Raw genomic sequence first — 12713 nt, 5'->3', positions numbered from 1 at the left:
GAGGTCTGTAATTTTTTATCATAGGTACACTTCAACTGTGAGAGACGGAATTTAAAACAAAAATCCAGAAAATCACATTGTATGATTTTTAAGTAATTAATTTGCATTTTATTGCATGACATAAGTATTTGATCACCTACCAACCAGTAAGAATTCCGGCTCTCACAGACCTGTTAGTTTTTCTTTAAGAAGCCCTCCTGTTCTCCACTCATTACCTGTATTAACTGCACCTGTTTGTACTCGTTACCTGTATAAAAGACACCTGTCCACACACTCAATCAAACAGACTCCAACCTCTCCACAATGGCCAAGACCAGAGAGCTGTGTAAGGACATCAGGGATAAAATTGTAGACCTGCACCAGCCTGGGATGGGCTACAGGACAAAAGGCATATACACAGGACAATGTGTATATACAGTTGAAGTCGGAAGTTTACATACACCTTAGCCAAATACACGTAAACTCAGTTTTTCACAATTCCTGACATCTAATCCTAGTAAAAATTCCCTGTCTTAGGTCAGTTAGGATCACCACTTTATTTTAAGAATGTGAAATGTCAGAATAATAGTTGAGAGAATTATTTATTTCAGCTTTTATTTCTTTCATCACATTCCCAGTGGGTCAGAAGTTTACATGCACTCAATTAGTATTTGGTAGCATTGCTTTTAAAATGTTTAACTTGGGTCAAACATTTCGGGTAGCCTTCCACAAGCTTCCAACAATAAGGTGGGTGAATTTTGGCCCATTCCTCCTGACAGAGCTGGTGTAACTGAGTCAGGTTTGTAGGCCTCCTTGCTCGCACACGTTTTTTTCAGTTCTGCCCACAAATATTCTATAGAATTGAGGTCAGGGCTTTGTGATGGTAACACCAATACCTTGACTTTGTTGTCCTTAAGCCATTTTGCCACAACTTTGAAAGTATGCTTGGGGTCATTGTCCATTTGGAAGACCCATTTGCGACCAAGCTTTAACTTCCTGACTGATGTCTTGAGATGTTGCTTCAATATATCCACATCAATTTCCTTCCTGATGATGCTGCTGCTATCTATTTTGTGAAGTGCACCAGTCCCCCCTGCAGCAAAGCACCCCCACAACATGATGCTGCCACCCCCGTGCTTCACGGTTGGGATGGTGTTCTTCGGCTTGCAAGCCTCTCCATTTTTCCTCCAAACATATGATGGTCATTATGGCCAAACAGTTCTATTTTTTTTCATCAGACCAGAGGACATTTCTCCAAAAAGCACCATCTTTGTCCCCATGTGCAGTTGCAAACCGTAGTCTGGCTTTTTTATGGCGGTTTTGGAGCAGTGGCTTCTTCCTTGCTGAGTGGCCTTTCAGGTAATGTTTATATAGGACTCGTTTTACTGTGGCTATAGATATTTGTGTACCTGTTTCCTCCAGCAGCTTCACAAGGTCCTTTGCTGTTGTTCTGGGATTGATTTGCGCTTTTTGCACCAAAGTACATTCATCTCTAGGAGACAGAACGCGTCTCCTACCTGAGCGGCATGATGGTCTGCATGGTCCCATGGTGTTTATACTTGCGTACTATTGTTTGTACAGATGGATGCGGTACCTTCAGGTGTTTGGAAATTGCTCCCAGTGATGAACCAGACTTGTGGAGGTCTACAATTTATTGGAGGTCTTGGCTGATTTATTTTGATTTTCCCATGATGTCAAACAAAGAGGCACTGAGTTTGAAGGTAGGCCTTGAAATACATCCACAGGTACACCTCCAATTGACTCAAATGATGTCAATTAGCCTATCAGAAGCTTCTAAAGCCATTAAATCATTTTCTGGAATTTTCCAAGCTGTTTAAAGGCACAGTCAACTTAGTTTATGTAAACGTCTGACCCACTGGATTTGTGATACAGTGAATTATAAGTGAAATAATCTGTCTTTAAACAATTGTAGGAAAAAATACTTGTGTCATGCACAAAGTAGATGTCCTAACTGACATGCCAAAACTATAGTTTGTTAACAAGAAATTTGTGGAGTGGGTGAAAAAAGAGTTTTAATTTGACTCCAACCTAAGTGTATGTAAACTTCTGACTTCAACTGTATATATACATTTCTTCCCTGTGGCTCAGTTGGTAGAGCATGGTGTTTGCAACGCCAGGGTTGTGGGTTCGATTCCCACAGGGGGCCAGTACAAAAAAATAAAAATGCATGAAATGAAATGTATGCGTTCACTACTGTAAGTTGCTCTGGATAAGAGTGTCTGCTAAGTGACTAAAATGTAAATGTATGTATATATATATATATGTATGAATGCTTATATAGATACATATATATGTGGGTATGTACTGTGTATATATATACACTGCTCCAAAAAATAAAGGGAACGCTAAAATAACACATCCTAGATCTGAATGAATGAAATAATCTTATTAAATACTTTTTTATTTACATAGTTGAATGTGCTGACAACAAAATCACACAAAAATAATCAATGGAAATCCAATTTATCAACCCATGGAAGTCTGGATTTGGAGTCACACTAAAAATTTAAGTGGAAAACCACACTACAGGCTGATCCAACTTTGATGTAATGTCCTTAAAACAAGTCAAAATGAGGCTCAGTAGTGTGTGTGGCCTCCACGTGCCTGTATGACCTCCCTACAATGCCTGGGCATGCTCCTGATGAGGTGGCTGATGGTCTCCTGAGGGATCTCCTCCCAGACCTGGACTAAAGCATCCGCCAACTCATGAACAGTCTGTGGTGCAACGTGGCGTTGGTGGATAGAGCGAGACATGATGTCCCAGATGTGCTCAATTGGATTCAGGTCTGGGGAACGGGCGGGCCAGTCCATAGCATCAATGCCTTCCTCTTGCAGGAACTGCTGACACACTCCAGCCACATGAGGTCTAGAATTGTCTTGCATTAGGAGGAACCCAGGGCCAACCGCACCAGCATATGGTCTCACAAGGGGTCTGAGGATCTCATCTCGGTACCTAATGGCAGTCAGGCTACCTCTGGCGAGCACATGGAGGGCTTTGCGGCCCCCCAAAGAAATGCCACCCCACACCATGACTGACCCACTGCCAAACCGGTCATGCTGGAGGATGTTGCAGGCAGCAGAACGTTCTCCACGGCGTCTCCAGACTGTCACGTCTGTCACATGTGCTCAGTGTGAACCTGCTTTCATCTGTGAAGAGCACAGGACGCCAGTGGCGAATTTGCCAATCTTGGTGTTCTCTGGCAAATGCCAAACGTCCTGCACGGTGTTGGGCTGTAAGCACAACCCCCACCTGTGGATGTCGGGCCCTCATACCACCCTCATGGAGTCTGTTTCTGACCGTTTGAGCAGACACATGCACATTTGTGGCCTGCTGGAGGTCATTTTGCAGGGCTCTGGCAGTGCTCCCCCTGCTCCTCCTTGCACAAAGGCGGAGGTAGCGGTCCTGCTGCTGGGTTGTTGCCCTCCTATGGCCTCCTCCACGTCTCCTGATGTACTGGCCTGTCTCCTGGTAGCGCCTCCATGCTCTGGACACTACGCTGACAGACACAGCAAACCTTCTTGCCACAGCTCGCATTGATGTGCCATCCTGGATGAGCTGCACTACCTGAGCCACTTGTGTGGGTTGTAGACTCCGTCTCATGCTACCACTAGAGTGAAAGCACTGCCAGCATTCAAAAGTGACCAAAACATCAGCCAGGAAGCATAGGAACTGAGAAGTGGTCTGTGGTCACCACCTGCAGAACCACTCCTTTATTGGGGGTGTCTTGCTAATTGCCTATAAGTTCCACCTGTTGTCTATTCCATTTGCACAACAGCATGTGAAATGTATTGTCAATCAGTGTTGCTTCCTAAGTGGACAGTTTGGTTTCACAGAAGTGTGATTGACTTGGAGTTACATTGTGTTGTTTAAGTGTTCCCTTTATTTTTTTGAGCAGTGTATATATATCAAAAATATATTTGGGAGATTGGAAATGATGCAGACAATTACATTGATGTAAGCAACAATCTATCTGCAATATTAAAGCTGATCCACTTCCCCCCAAAAAAATGAGTCGAGTCACAAGCTTGATGTAGTCATTGTGTGCTATGAATATGAAACTAAATGCTTAACTTTTTACTACTTTAATACACATATAAGTGAATTTGTCTCAATTCTTTTGGTCCCCTAAAATGAGGGGACTATGTACAAAAAGTGTTGTAATTTCTTAACATTTCACCCAATATGGATGAAAATACCATCAAATTAAAGCTGACAGTCTGCACTTTAACCTCATAGTCATTGTATCCAAAGTGCTGGAGTACAGAGCCAAAACAACAGAATTTTCACTGTCCCAATAGTTTTGGAGCTCACTGTACAATGTACTAACCAGACAGTTGATACCCGTGTTCCAGACAAGATCTGGAAGTCAGTTGGTAACCACCCCTTCCTGCCCTCTCTCTGGTCCAGGTATTGTGGAGGCTGGTTTGCCGAGGTCCCAGAGTGAATCAGCCACGGGATTTACTGCCTCCAGACGCCATGGGCGGAGCCGGGATGAGCAGAGACGCCACACCATCACCAACGGAGTGGGTTACGGAATGGTACGTACATGCGTACACACACACACACACACACTGTTGCATATGCACAGATTTAAGAGGGGCAGTGAAACAACCATGTTCTCACCGCTAGTGATGTTCAGTGATGGTGTTCATGTTAGGGTCATTTTATCTAGAGGGTGGAGCTGAGAACAGTTCCATGGATAAACAGGCCTTTCTGCTCTGTGCAGACTTCTACTGCTCTCTGGCACTTTGTTTCTGTTGGCCAACACCCACCATTCACTCCCTCATTCCACCCCTCTCCCTACTTCCCTCCCCCTTTTTTCTCAGTCCAACCCCTCTTCCTCTGTTGCCCTCCCAATCTCCTGCCCCCCTTCCATGCCTCCTCTCTCTCCCTTCCATGCCTCTCTCTCTCTCTCTCTCTCTCTCTCTCTCTCTTCCTCTCTCTCTTTTTCTCTATCCCCCTGCCTCTCATTTCTCTGAGGCCTACTCTCTCTCTCCCTCTCTCTCTGTCTTTTCCTCTCTCCTTCCACTCTTTCTCTGTTGAGTTGTAGAGGGAGCTGCTCCCCCTCCCCCTCCCTCCTCTGATTGCCTGTCCACATGGTAATGAGCCGGGTCGGACCCAGGGGCCTGGAAGCAGGGGACTCGCTTGGTCCACCCGGCCCAGCCTGGACAACCGTTTGGGCAGCCTACACCACTGTCTTCATCCCTCTCAGCAGCAGTCTGTACAGCAGCAAGGCACTGCACTTTTTCCTTTGGGTGAGTGAGAACATTTACAGGAGAGAGGAAGAGAAGGAAGGATATTTAGACTGGAGGAAAGTCTTGTTGGGCCATTGAGGAGTTTCCATGTATATACATGTCTACTACCCGCAGCAGATGCATGTCGAGCTGTGTCAATATTTAACTATGGGGTTATGAGCAGAGTCAGAGAGAGATAACAAGTTGTCAAGTAGCTGAATGTTTGACAGTTCTGTTGTGTGTCTGTGGTTAATGAGTTGTTGAAGCTAGTGAACAGTGCTAGTGTGGGTTTGTATCAGGTTGTGTCTTGTTGATAACCTGTAAACTAGTTGGCATGTTGGCATGTTGTTGCTGTAGCAGTCGTATGGTAGTTTGTACTGTTTGGAGCTGCTGTGTAGACTAGCCCCATGCACATTATATAGAAATAAATCATGCCTCAGTATTGAAAATAGGAGATTGTTCAAACAAAGCTTGTCCCTGTATTGGATTTTGGTGATATTGTTTACATGCATGTGGCAACTCCCGCAATCCGTTTTATCACAGGGGACAATTTTAGAACTCATCATTGTAGTCTGTATAAAAATGTGAGATGGACCTCTGTCTGTAAGAAGAGAGCTGCATACTTGTTTATTTATTTACAAAGCGATCTTACAGAAACTCCCTTCATATGTAACTTCATTAATTAAGTTAAACCCATTCTCAGGAATGGATAACGCTAGAGAGCCTTTCAGTCTCCAGATTTTTGTGGAACAACCTGCTGAGTTTTATTTGTTTAACCTTTATTTAAACAGGGAGTCACATTGCGATTAAAAATATATTTTCCAAGAGAGCCCTGTGTACATTACAATAAAAACAATAATAAAACATACATATATATATATATATATATATATATATATATATATATATATATATATATATATATATATACATATCTGTATATGTGTGTGTGTGTGTGTGTATGAAACAATATATTTCAGCACACAATAACAAATAAACATATTTAATAAAAGCAATCACATTCAACTACATAGAGGTCCTCAATCAATCATTTAAACAGCCTGACTGACACCAGAACATATAACTGCAGTGAACTCTGGGGCGGCAGGTAGCCCAGTGGTTAGAGTGTTGGGCCAGTAACCGAAAGGTTGCTGGATTGAATCCCCGAACTGACAAGATAAAAATCTGTCGTTCTGTCCCTGACCAAGGCAGTTAACCCACTGTTCCCTGGTAGGCCGTCATTGTAAATAAGAATTTGTTCTTAACTGACTTGCCTAGTTAAATAAAGGTTAAATAAAACATTCTAAATTAAGATGATATTGGACTTTGTGATTTTAGATAAGACGACATCATCAGTGTCATGCCGTTGTTGGTGTTGTATGCTTTGTCATTTTAACACTGGTGATGTTAGCCAGCTGGGACATGTACCCCCCCTCTCCCCTCTCTAACTTTTCTATCATTCCCCATGCACCCCCCTCTCCCCTCTCTAACTTTTCTATCATTCCCCATGCACCCCCCCCCTCTCTACAGAGCTGCCCTGCCTGTGGCCCACCACACAAACACACAGCCTGACACTGGGTCACGCTTAATTCCAGCCACAAAACCCCCCACCCCTCCCCGTCTTTCTCTGCTCGCTCTCTCTTTCATCTCTCTTTCTCCTCTCCTCTGTCCTCTGTTTGCAGGTCCCATTCAACCCAGCAGGGCCAGAGCTGAAAGGGGAAATGTGTTTAGTATGCAGTGATGGCACAAGAGGTTTATCCTGGCTGGTTATAGTCCAGATCAGATAACAACAACAGTATCAGCACACTTTGACAATGCTGGTTGGTTTATGTCATTGGGAAATAGGCCTTTGTACAGATGGTTTTCCCAACAGTGATAGTGTATAGAGAGAGTGGATGACACATCAGGCGGCTGGATGCCAGGAATGGGGCCTGTGCTGTGGTACTGGAGGATAAGATGGTCAGCAGAACTCAATGCTGTCTGCCTGCCACTGGGACAGGACGGCCTGTTGGAGTGGCTACTGTTTACCCATTCTTAGGTCTCTGCACGGTTGCCATGGCGCCGGGCTGATTGCTCCTGTGAATATTGCTCTTCCTTTTGAGGTCGGGGAACAATTCTGGCACAATTGGCCCTGGGCCATTGTCTCAGGACAACATGTAGAGATGTAGCTTTTTGACCATCATAAATGTGACATGCAAGCCTAGCTAATACACAACATTTACCCTGAGATGATTGTAAATTAGGGACCCCTTTTTTGGGGCTCAGGATGAGTATAAGTTTGAGGAGCAAGCAGCAAGCATACAGAGTCGCCAAATGACTTCAGGTTAGTGACCAGAATTGCTGATCATAGTGAGATAGATGTTGACTCCCTCTTGCTCCAGCTGAAGCAGATGAAGGAGTTGGAACAGGAGAAGGACTCTCTGCTGGCTGGTCTGGACGTGGTGGAGCGGGCTAGAGAGTGGTACCAGACCCAGATCCACAATGTCACAGAGAGACAGAGACACGTGGGCCAGAGCAACCACTGCACGGTAAGGACTGTTCATTAGGCAGCAAACAGAAGAAAACAAACTGAAACAGGGAGGGACTACCTCCTGGACTTGTCCATTTTCATTTTAAAATGAATATGTCCCGAGGGCCTCCCAAGTGGCACAGCGGTCTAATGCACTACATCACAGTGCTAGAGGCGTCACTACAGACCCGGGTTCCATCCCAGGTTGTATCACAACCGGCCGTGATCGGGAGTCCCATAGGACGACGCACAATTGGCCCAGCGTTGTCCGGGTGAGGGGAGGGTTTGGCCGGGGGGGCTTTACTTGGCTCATCGTGCTCTAGCGACTTGTTGTGGGAGGCCGGGCGCCTGCAGGCTGACCTCGGTCGTCAGTTGGACAGTGTTTCCTCTGACACATTGGGGTGGACGGCTTCTGGGTTAAGCGGGCGGGTGTTAAGAATCGTGGTTTAGCGGGTCAAGTTTCAGAGGACTCATGCCTACACCTTCGCCTCCCGAGCCCGTTGGGGAGTTGCAGCGATGAGACAAGATCGAAATTGTGGAGGGAAAAGGGAGTAAAAAAAAATTATTTTAAATGACAAGAAAAAAAATATGAATATGTCCTAATGAACATGACCCAGGTCATGTTACAGTATAATGCAGTACAATAGGTATGGATAATATATAAATGATCTGAAACTCTTCTTACTGTCTCTCTTTCTCTCTCCCACCAGGATTTCTTCACAGAATCCCAGAATCAAAGTCGCATGGATGTTCTGCTTCCTAAGCTGCAGGAAGCCAACCACTGCCTTAATGACCTCATTTCCTGCTCTGGAATGGTGAATATTGATGATTCACCTTGAAATAAGACATATTACCTGACTGTGTGTAACTCAGCCTCCTCACTGCCCTATGAGGAATGGTTGTCTCATATAATTGTGTCAATTTCTAAGTTCAATTTCTAAGTTCAAGTTCCAGTAAGAGTTTTCCTCTTACTGGAATCCTCTCAGTGCCAATTATATGTTGAAAGTTCGTTCTATGTTTTAGACAGAGAGTATAGTCAACCCTAAACACTGGAGTCTTTACTGAAACATGGTAAATAATAGTGAATAATCTATTTATTTCTCTCTCTCCCTCTTAGCAGTCTTTCCCATTCTCTGGCACCCAGCCCACAGCGATCTCCTCCAGCTCCCAGCCTCCTGCGCCTGCCCCACCAGAAGCCATTCAGAGACTGAAGGACCAGAACCGCCTTCTCACCCAGGTAAACTGAAGATACTGTTAGATGTCAATTAAATGTACTGTATATACAGTATACTGTATATGTATCATTCACCACTGTCCCTCTATGATCGTCTAACCTCTACCTATCTCTTCTCTTCTCCCTGCTGCATCGAAGCTCTGTATGTACACTCCTTAAATGCACAATAAAAGCTTGTTTAAACTCTCTTCTCCCCGGTCCATGTCTCCCCTCCTCATTTCCTCCTCCACCACTCCTCCTCTCTCCATCCCTCCATCCCTATCTATGCCCCGGTGCAGGAGGTGACTGATAAGAGTGAGCGCATCACTCAGCTGGAGCAGGAGAAGTCTGCTCTGATCAAACAGCTGTTTGAGGCTCGCGCCCGGAGCACGCACGACAGCAGCACCATGGACTCCACCTTCATCTGAATACAGATAGATTATGCTATCTGACCCCCCACTCACAACAAGACAACTGTATCAGACTCAACTCACCACTCCTGGCATGATGGAAGCATCTTGAACTTTGACCCCCCACTTGACCACACCCTCTGGATCTCCCCAACTGACAACTCCACTTAAAATGGCCTGCACACTAATCTGGGCCGACCCCTCCTAGAGTAGAGGGACTCCCGAGTCCACCGTCCTCTGATACCATCAGCCTCACCCGCTGGGCAGAAAGCCTGGAACACCATAGTCTAACCATTCCTAACTGGGACCTGCCCAGGATTCTACTCTCTCTCCAAATACTCCAAGGATCTATTGTGATCCACTAGGATCCTACCTTATTGGACCAGACTTTACATTCACCCTCCCTTCCATCACAGTATAAGCTATGTGATTGGACATCATGAACTAAATCTAAAACCCTTACATGGAGTTCCTGGGTCCCTGACAATCACCATGACAACAGCTCCTGTACAAATGCATCAGTTGGAGGGATTCCATTGGACACACACCACACAAAATGTATTTATTTTATGAAACATTTATTCCAGATACTTTGATCTCAGTCACACTTTAGTAGATATTTATTTCCTTGTATTCCAATATATCCACTTGTGTATCTCAAACCTAGTTGAAATGGTTGGTATGATGAGAAGCTGGGCTCTCCTGACCTGGAAGAGCTTACTGGTTTGTAGAGAGCTTTTCCCATACCCGGGCGCCGAAGACGTGGATGTCGATTAAGGCAGCCCCCACGCGCACCTTTCTGATTCAGAGGGGTTGGGTTAATACATTCAGTTGGACAACTGACTCGGTATCACCCCTTTCCCTTAGGAGGACAACATGACTGTATAGTATCTCATTTACTGTTTCTCACTCTTTGTACCCTTTAAGTGAGCCAAATACACATGATGTGAAGCACTAGTATATATAGTCTATTATAAAATGGGTGGTTCAAGCCCTGAATGCTGATTGGCTGACAGTTGTGGTATATCAGACCGTATACCAGGGGTATGACGAAACATTTATTTGTACTGCTCTAATTACATTGGGTACCAGTTTATAATAGCAACAAGACACCTCGGGGGTTGGTGGTATATGGCCAATATACCATGGCTAAGGGCTGTGTCCAGGCACTCCGCGTTGCGTCATGCTTAAGAACAGCCCTTAGCCGTGGTATATTGACAATATACCACACCACCTCTGGCCTTGTTGCTTAATTACCCATCATCTTAGGAGTAGAACAGAAGAGCAGCATGTAAATGTTGTTTTGTTTCCCTTAATGGGAATGTATTGAGAGCACTAGAAAAGTGACACATGTCCTACAAGCCAAGGAGACCTAGTAGAGGAGAGGGTAGGAGAGAAGTTTGCATGTAGAAGAGACTTGAAGATGAGAAGGATTGGTATTTATTGAATGTGTTTGAGCCCTGGTCCCTGGTGGCAGAGGGACCACTGGAACGGGACAGGGTTCAGAGAAGAGTAATGTTGGATTGGCTAGTGGGGAAAAACGACTCCTCCTTGGTTGATAGACTTCTAATGTAATGTAATGTAATGTGCTGTAATGATTCATGCGAGACTGGCTTCATAGACACCTTCCTACAGAGGTGTCTCAGAGCCTTTGTGTCAAAAATGAGTAATGCCATGTTAGTACAGGATGAACAGAATGTGCTTTGTGAGACCTGGTTTGCTGAGAGGTTAAAACCAAGCATAGGTACTGCTGCTCTTTCAATGCTGTGCTCATAAAGGTCCCACCAAACCAGAATCTAAACCAGTGGCCTCAGAAACCACGTAGTCAACTGGGCCCATTCAATCTTGAATCCTCTTACATTTCTAATTGAGAAGATGTTTTTTAGTGGCAGTAATTGCTATTTAACGCAGCTATGTGATGATTTTGCAATGCAACTCTTATTAGGTACTGTTGTGATGTCTGCATATAAATACTCTCTGCTGTGACTGACTGCCTAGCTGTCTCTCCTGTTTGATTGGATGTCTTTGGCCTTGTGATTATCTTGCTTCACATTGTATGTTAGTCAATGCCACCCTATCCTTTCCTCTTTCTATTGAAGTATTCCCACTTAACAGTAAAATAAACATGACCATATGGTGCCAATAAGGTCTTATAATCAGTCCCCTTTTCATTTATCTTGTAGTGTTTCACCTTGGGTTCACTTTGGCTTCGCTCTTCTATTCCTTTGTATTACAGGGTCAATCCAGATGGTGGTCATCAGTAGTAGAGGGTTTTGAAGATTTGATATATTGCCTCTTGCTGCACAACGTTGAGTTGATTTAGAAAGCGGTCACCTCTATTCAGGGAGATGTTATAGGATGTCGACTGAAAAGCTGTTGGGTGCAGGTGTCTTCAAGTCATGTTTTACATGGCACAGTTGGGAGCTTAGACCTTTCATATTACTCCTCAATGAATATTCCAACCTCTTTTCCAGCACGGCAAACATTTAGAAAATGAAGTAAAATAGAAAGAATACTTACTTTGGTTAAACAAATGTTTATATGGACAGAACACTGGGAAAAGATGACACATTGCTATTAATATTTGATTGAGTTGTCAGAAAACATGAATTCAATTCTAAATCAACCAAACCTTGTTGTTGATTTGTGGTTGGAACCTGGGTTAAATTTAGAAATCGGAAACATCTGTCAAAGAGCCATGACGATGCAATGTTTACATTATGGGAACAATGTAGTCTCAACCAGTGCGGGGTGTCTATGGAAAATCTAGGATCTTAGAACTGCTGGTACACAAATGTCTGGATGAGAATGTATGTCAGTGAGGAAGAGAACAGGTATTCCATGAGATGTAATAGGGCTCATGTGTTTCTCCTGCATGGTGGAGAGAATGAGGCCAGGTTGTGTAAGCTTTGTCTAGAGAGAGACTGACTGATGCATCTACATCTGATACACTTTGATCCCCTTCTATTGTATAACTCCTTGTGTCTGTTGCTTGTTAATAGCACCATTAAATAATCCCACACATATACACGACCACTGACAGATGATGACTGTTTTTGCTTCCAATTTATTCTCATCAAATATAAAAGTCACTACTGCCAAGATGATGGACAGGTTGAGATGAATAACCTTTGATGGTGTGTTATTGTAACAGGAGGGATGGACAGACACACAGTGTAACTAACCAGAAGATCTACCATGCTTAATGATCTGTCTAGCAATAAGAATATCTATATAGTCAACTCTCAGATAGAGATCTTTGTATCTTCTCTGTTGAGAGATAATACATGTGGCTTCTCTGACAGTTCAATGACACCAATTGTAGTTGAGTAGTGGGATCTTGCCT

The 12713-nt window shown here is 44.1% G+C and overlaps 1 protein-coding gene across 2 annotated transcripts in view; it reads left to right on the top strand.

The window, feature by feature from the left end:
• The window catches only part of LOC106566787 (suppressor APC domain-containing protein 2), a 28843-nt gene extending 16443 nt beyond the window's left edge, over positions 1–12400 (top strand). Inside the window, exons 2-6 of one of the 2 annotated variants that reach the window (XM_014135188.2) lie at positions 4409–4539; positions 7617–7763; positions 8455–8559; positions 8865–8981; positions 9257–12400. In XM_014135188.2, the coding sequence (XP_013990663.1) occupies positions 4409–4539; positions 7617–7763; positions 8455–8559; positions 8865–8981; positions 9257–9385 (629 nt within the window). In that variant the 3' untranslated portion in view covers positions 9386–12400. Of the gene's footprint in view, positions 1–4408; positions 4540–7616; positions 7764–8454; positions 8560–8861; positions 8982–9256 lie in introns of both variants that reach the window. The other variant, XM_014135178.2, reaches the window with a different exon arrangement.
• Positions 12401–12713: the final 313 nt, after the last annotated feature.

The sequence above is a fragment of the Salmo salar genome, chromosome ssa01, assembly GCF_905237065.1.
Source record: "Salmo salar chromosome ssa01, Ssal_v3.1, whole genome shotgun sequence".
In the NCBI taxonomy this organism is placed as follows: domain Eukaryota; kingdom Metazoa; phylum Chordata; class Actinopteri; order Salmoniformes; family Salmonidae; genus Salmo; species Salmo salar.
This window is presented reverse-complemented; position numbering and strand designations above follow the sequence as displayed.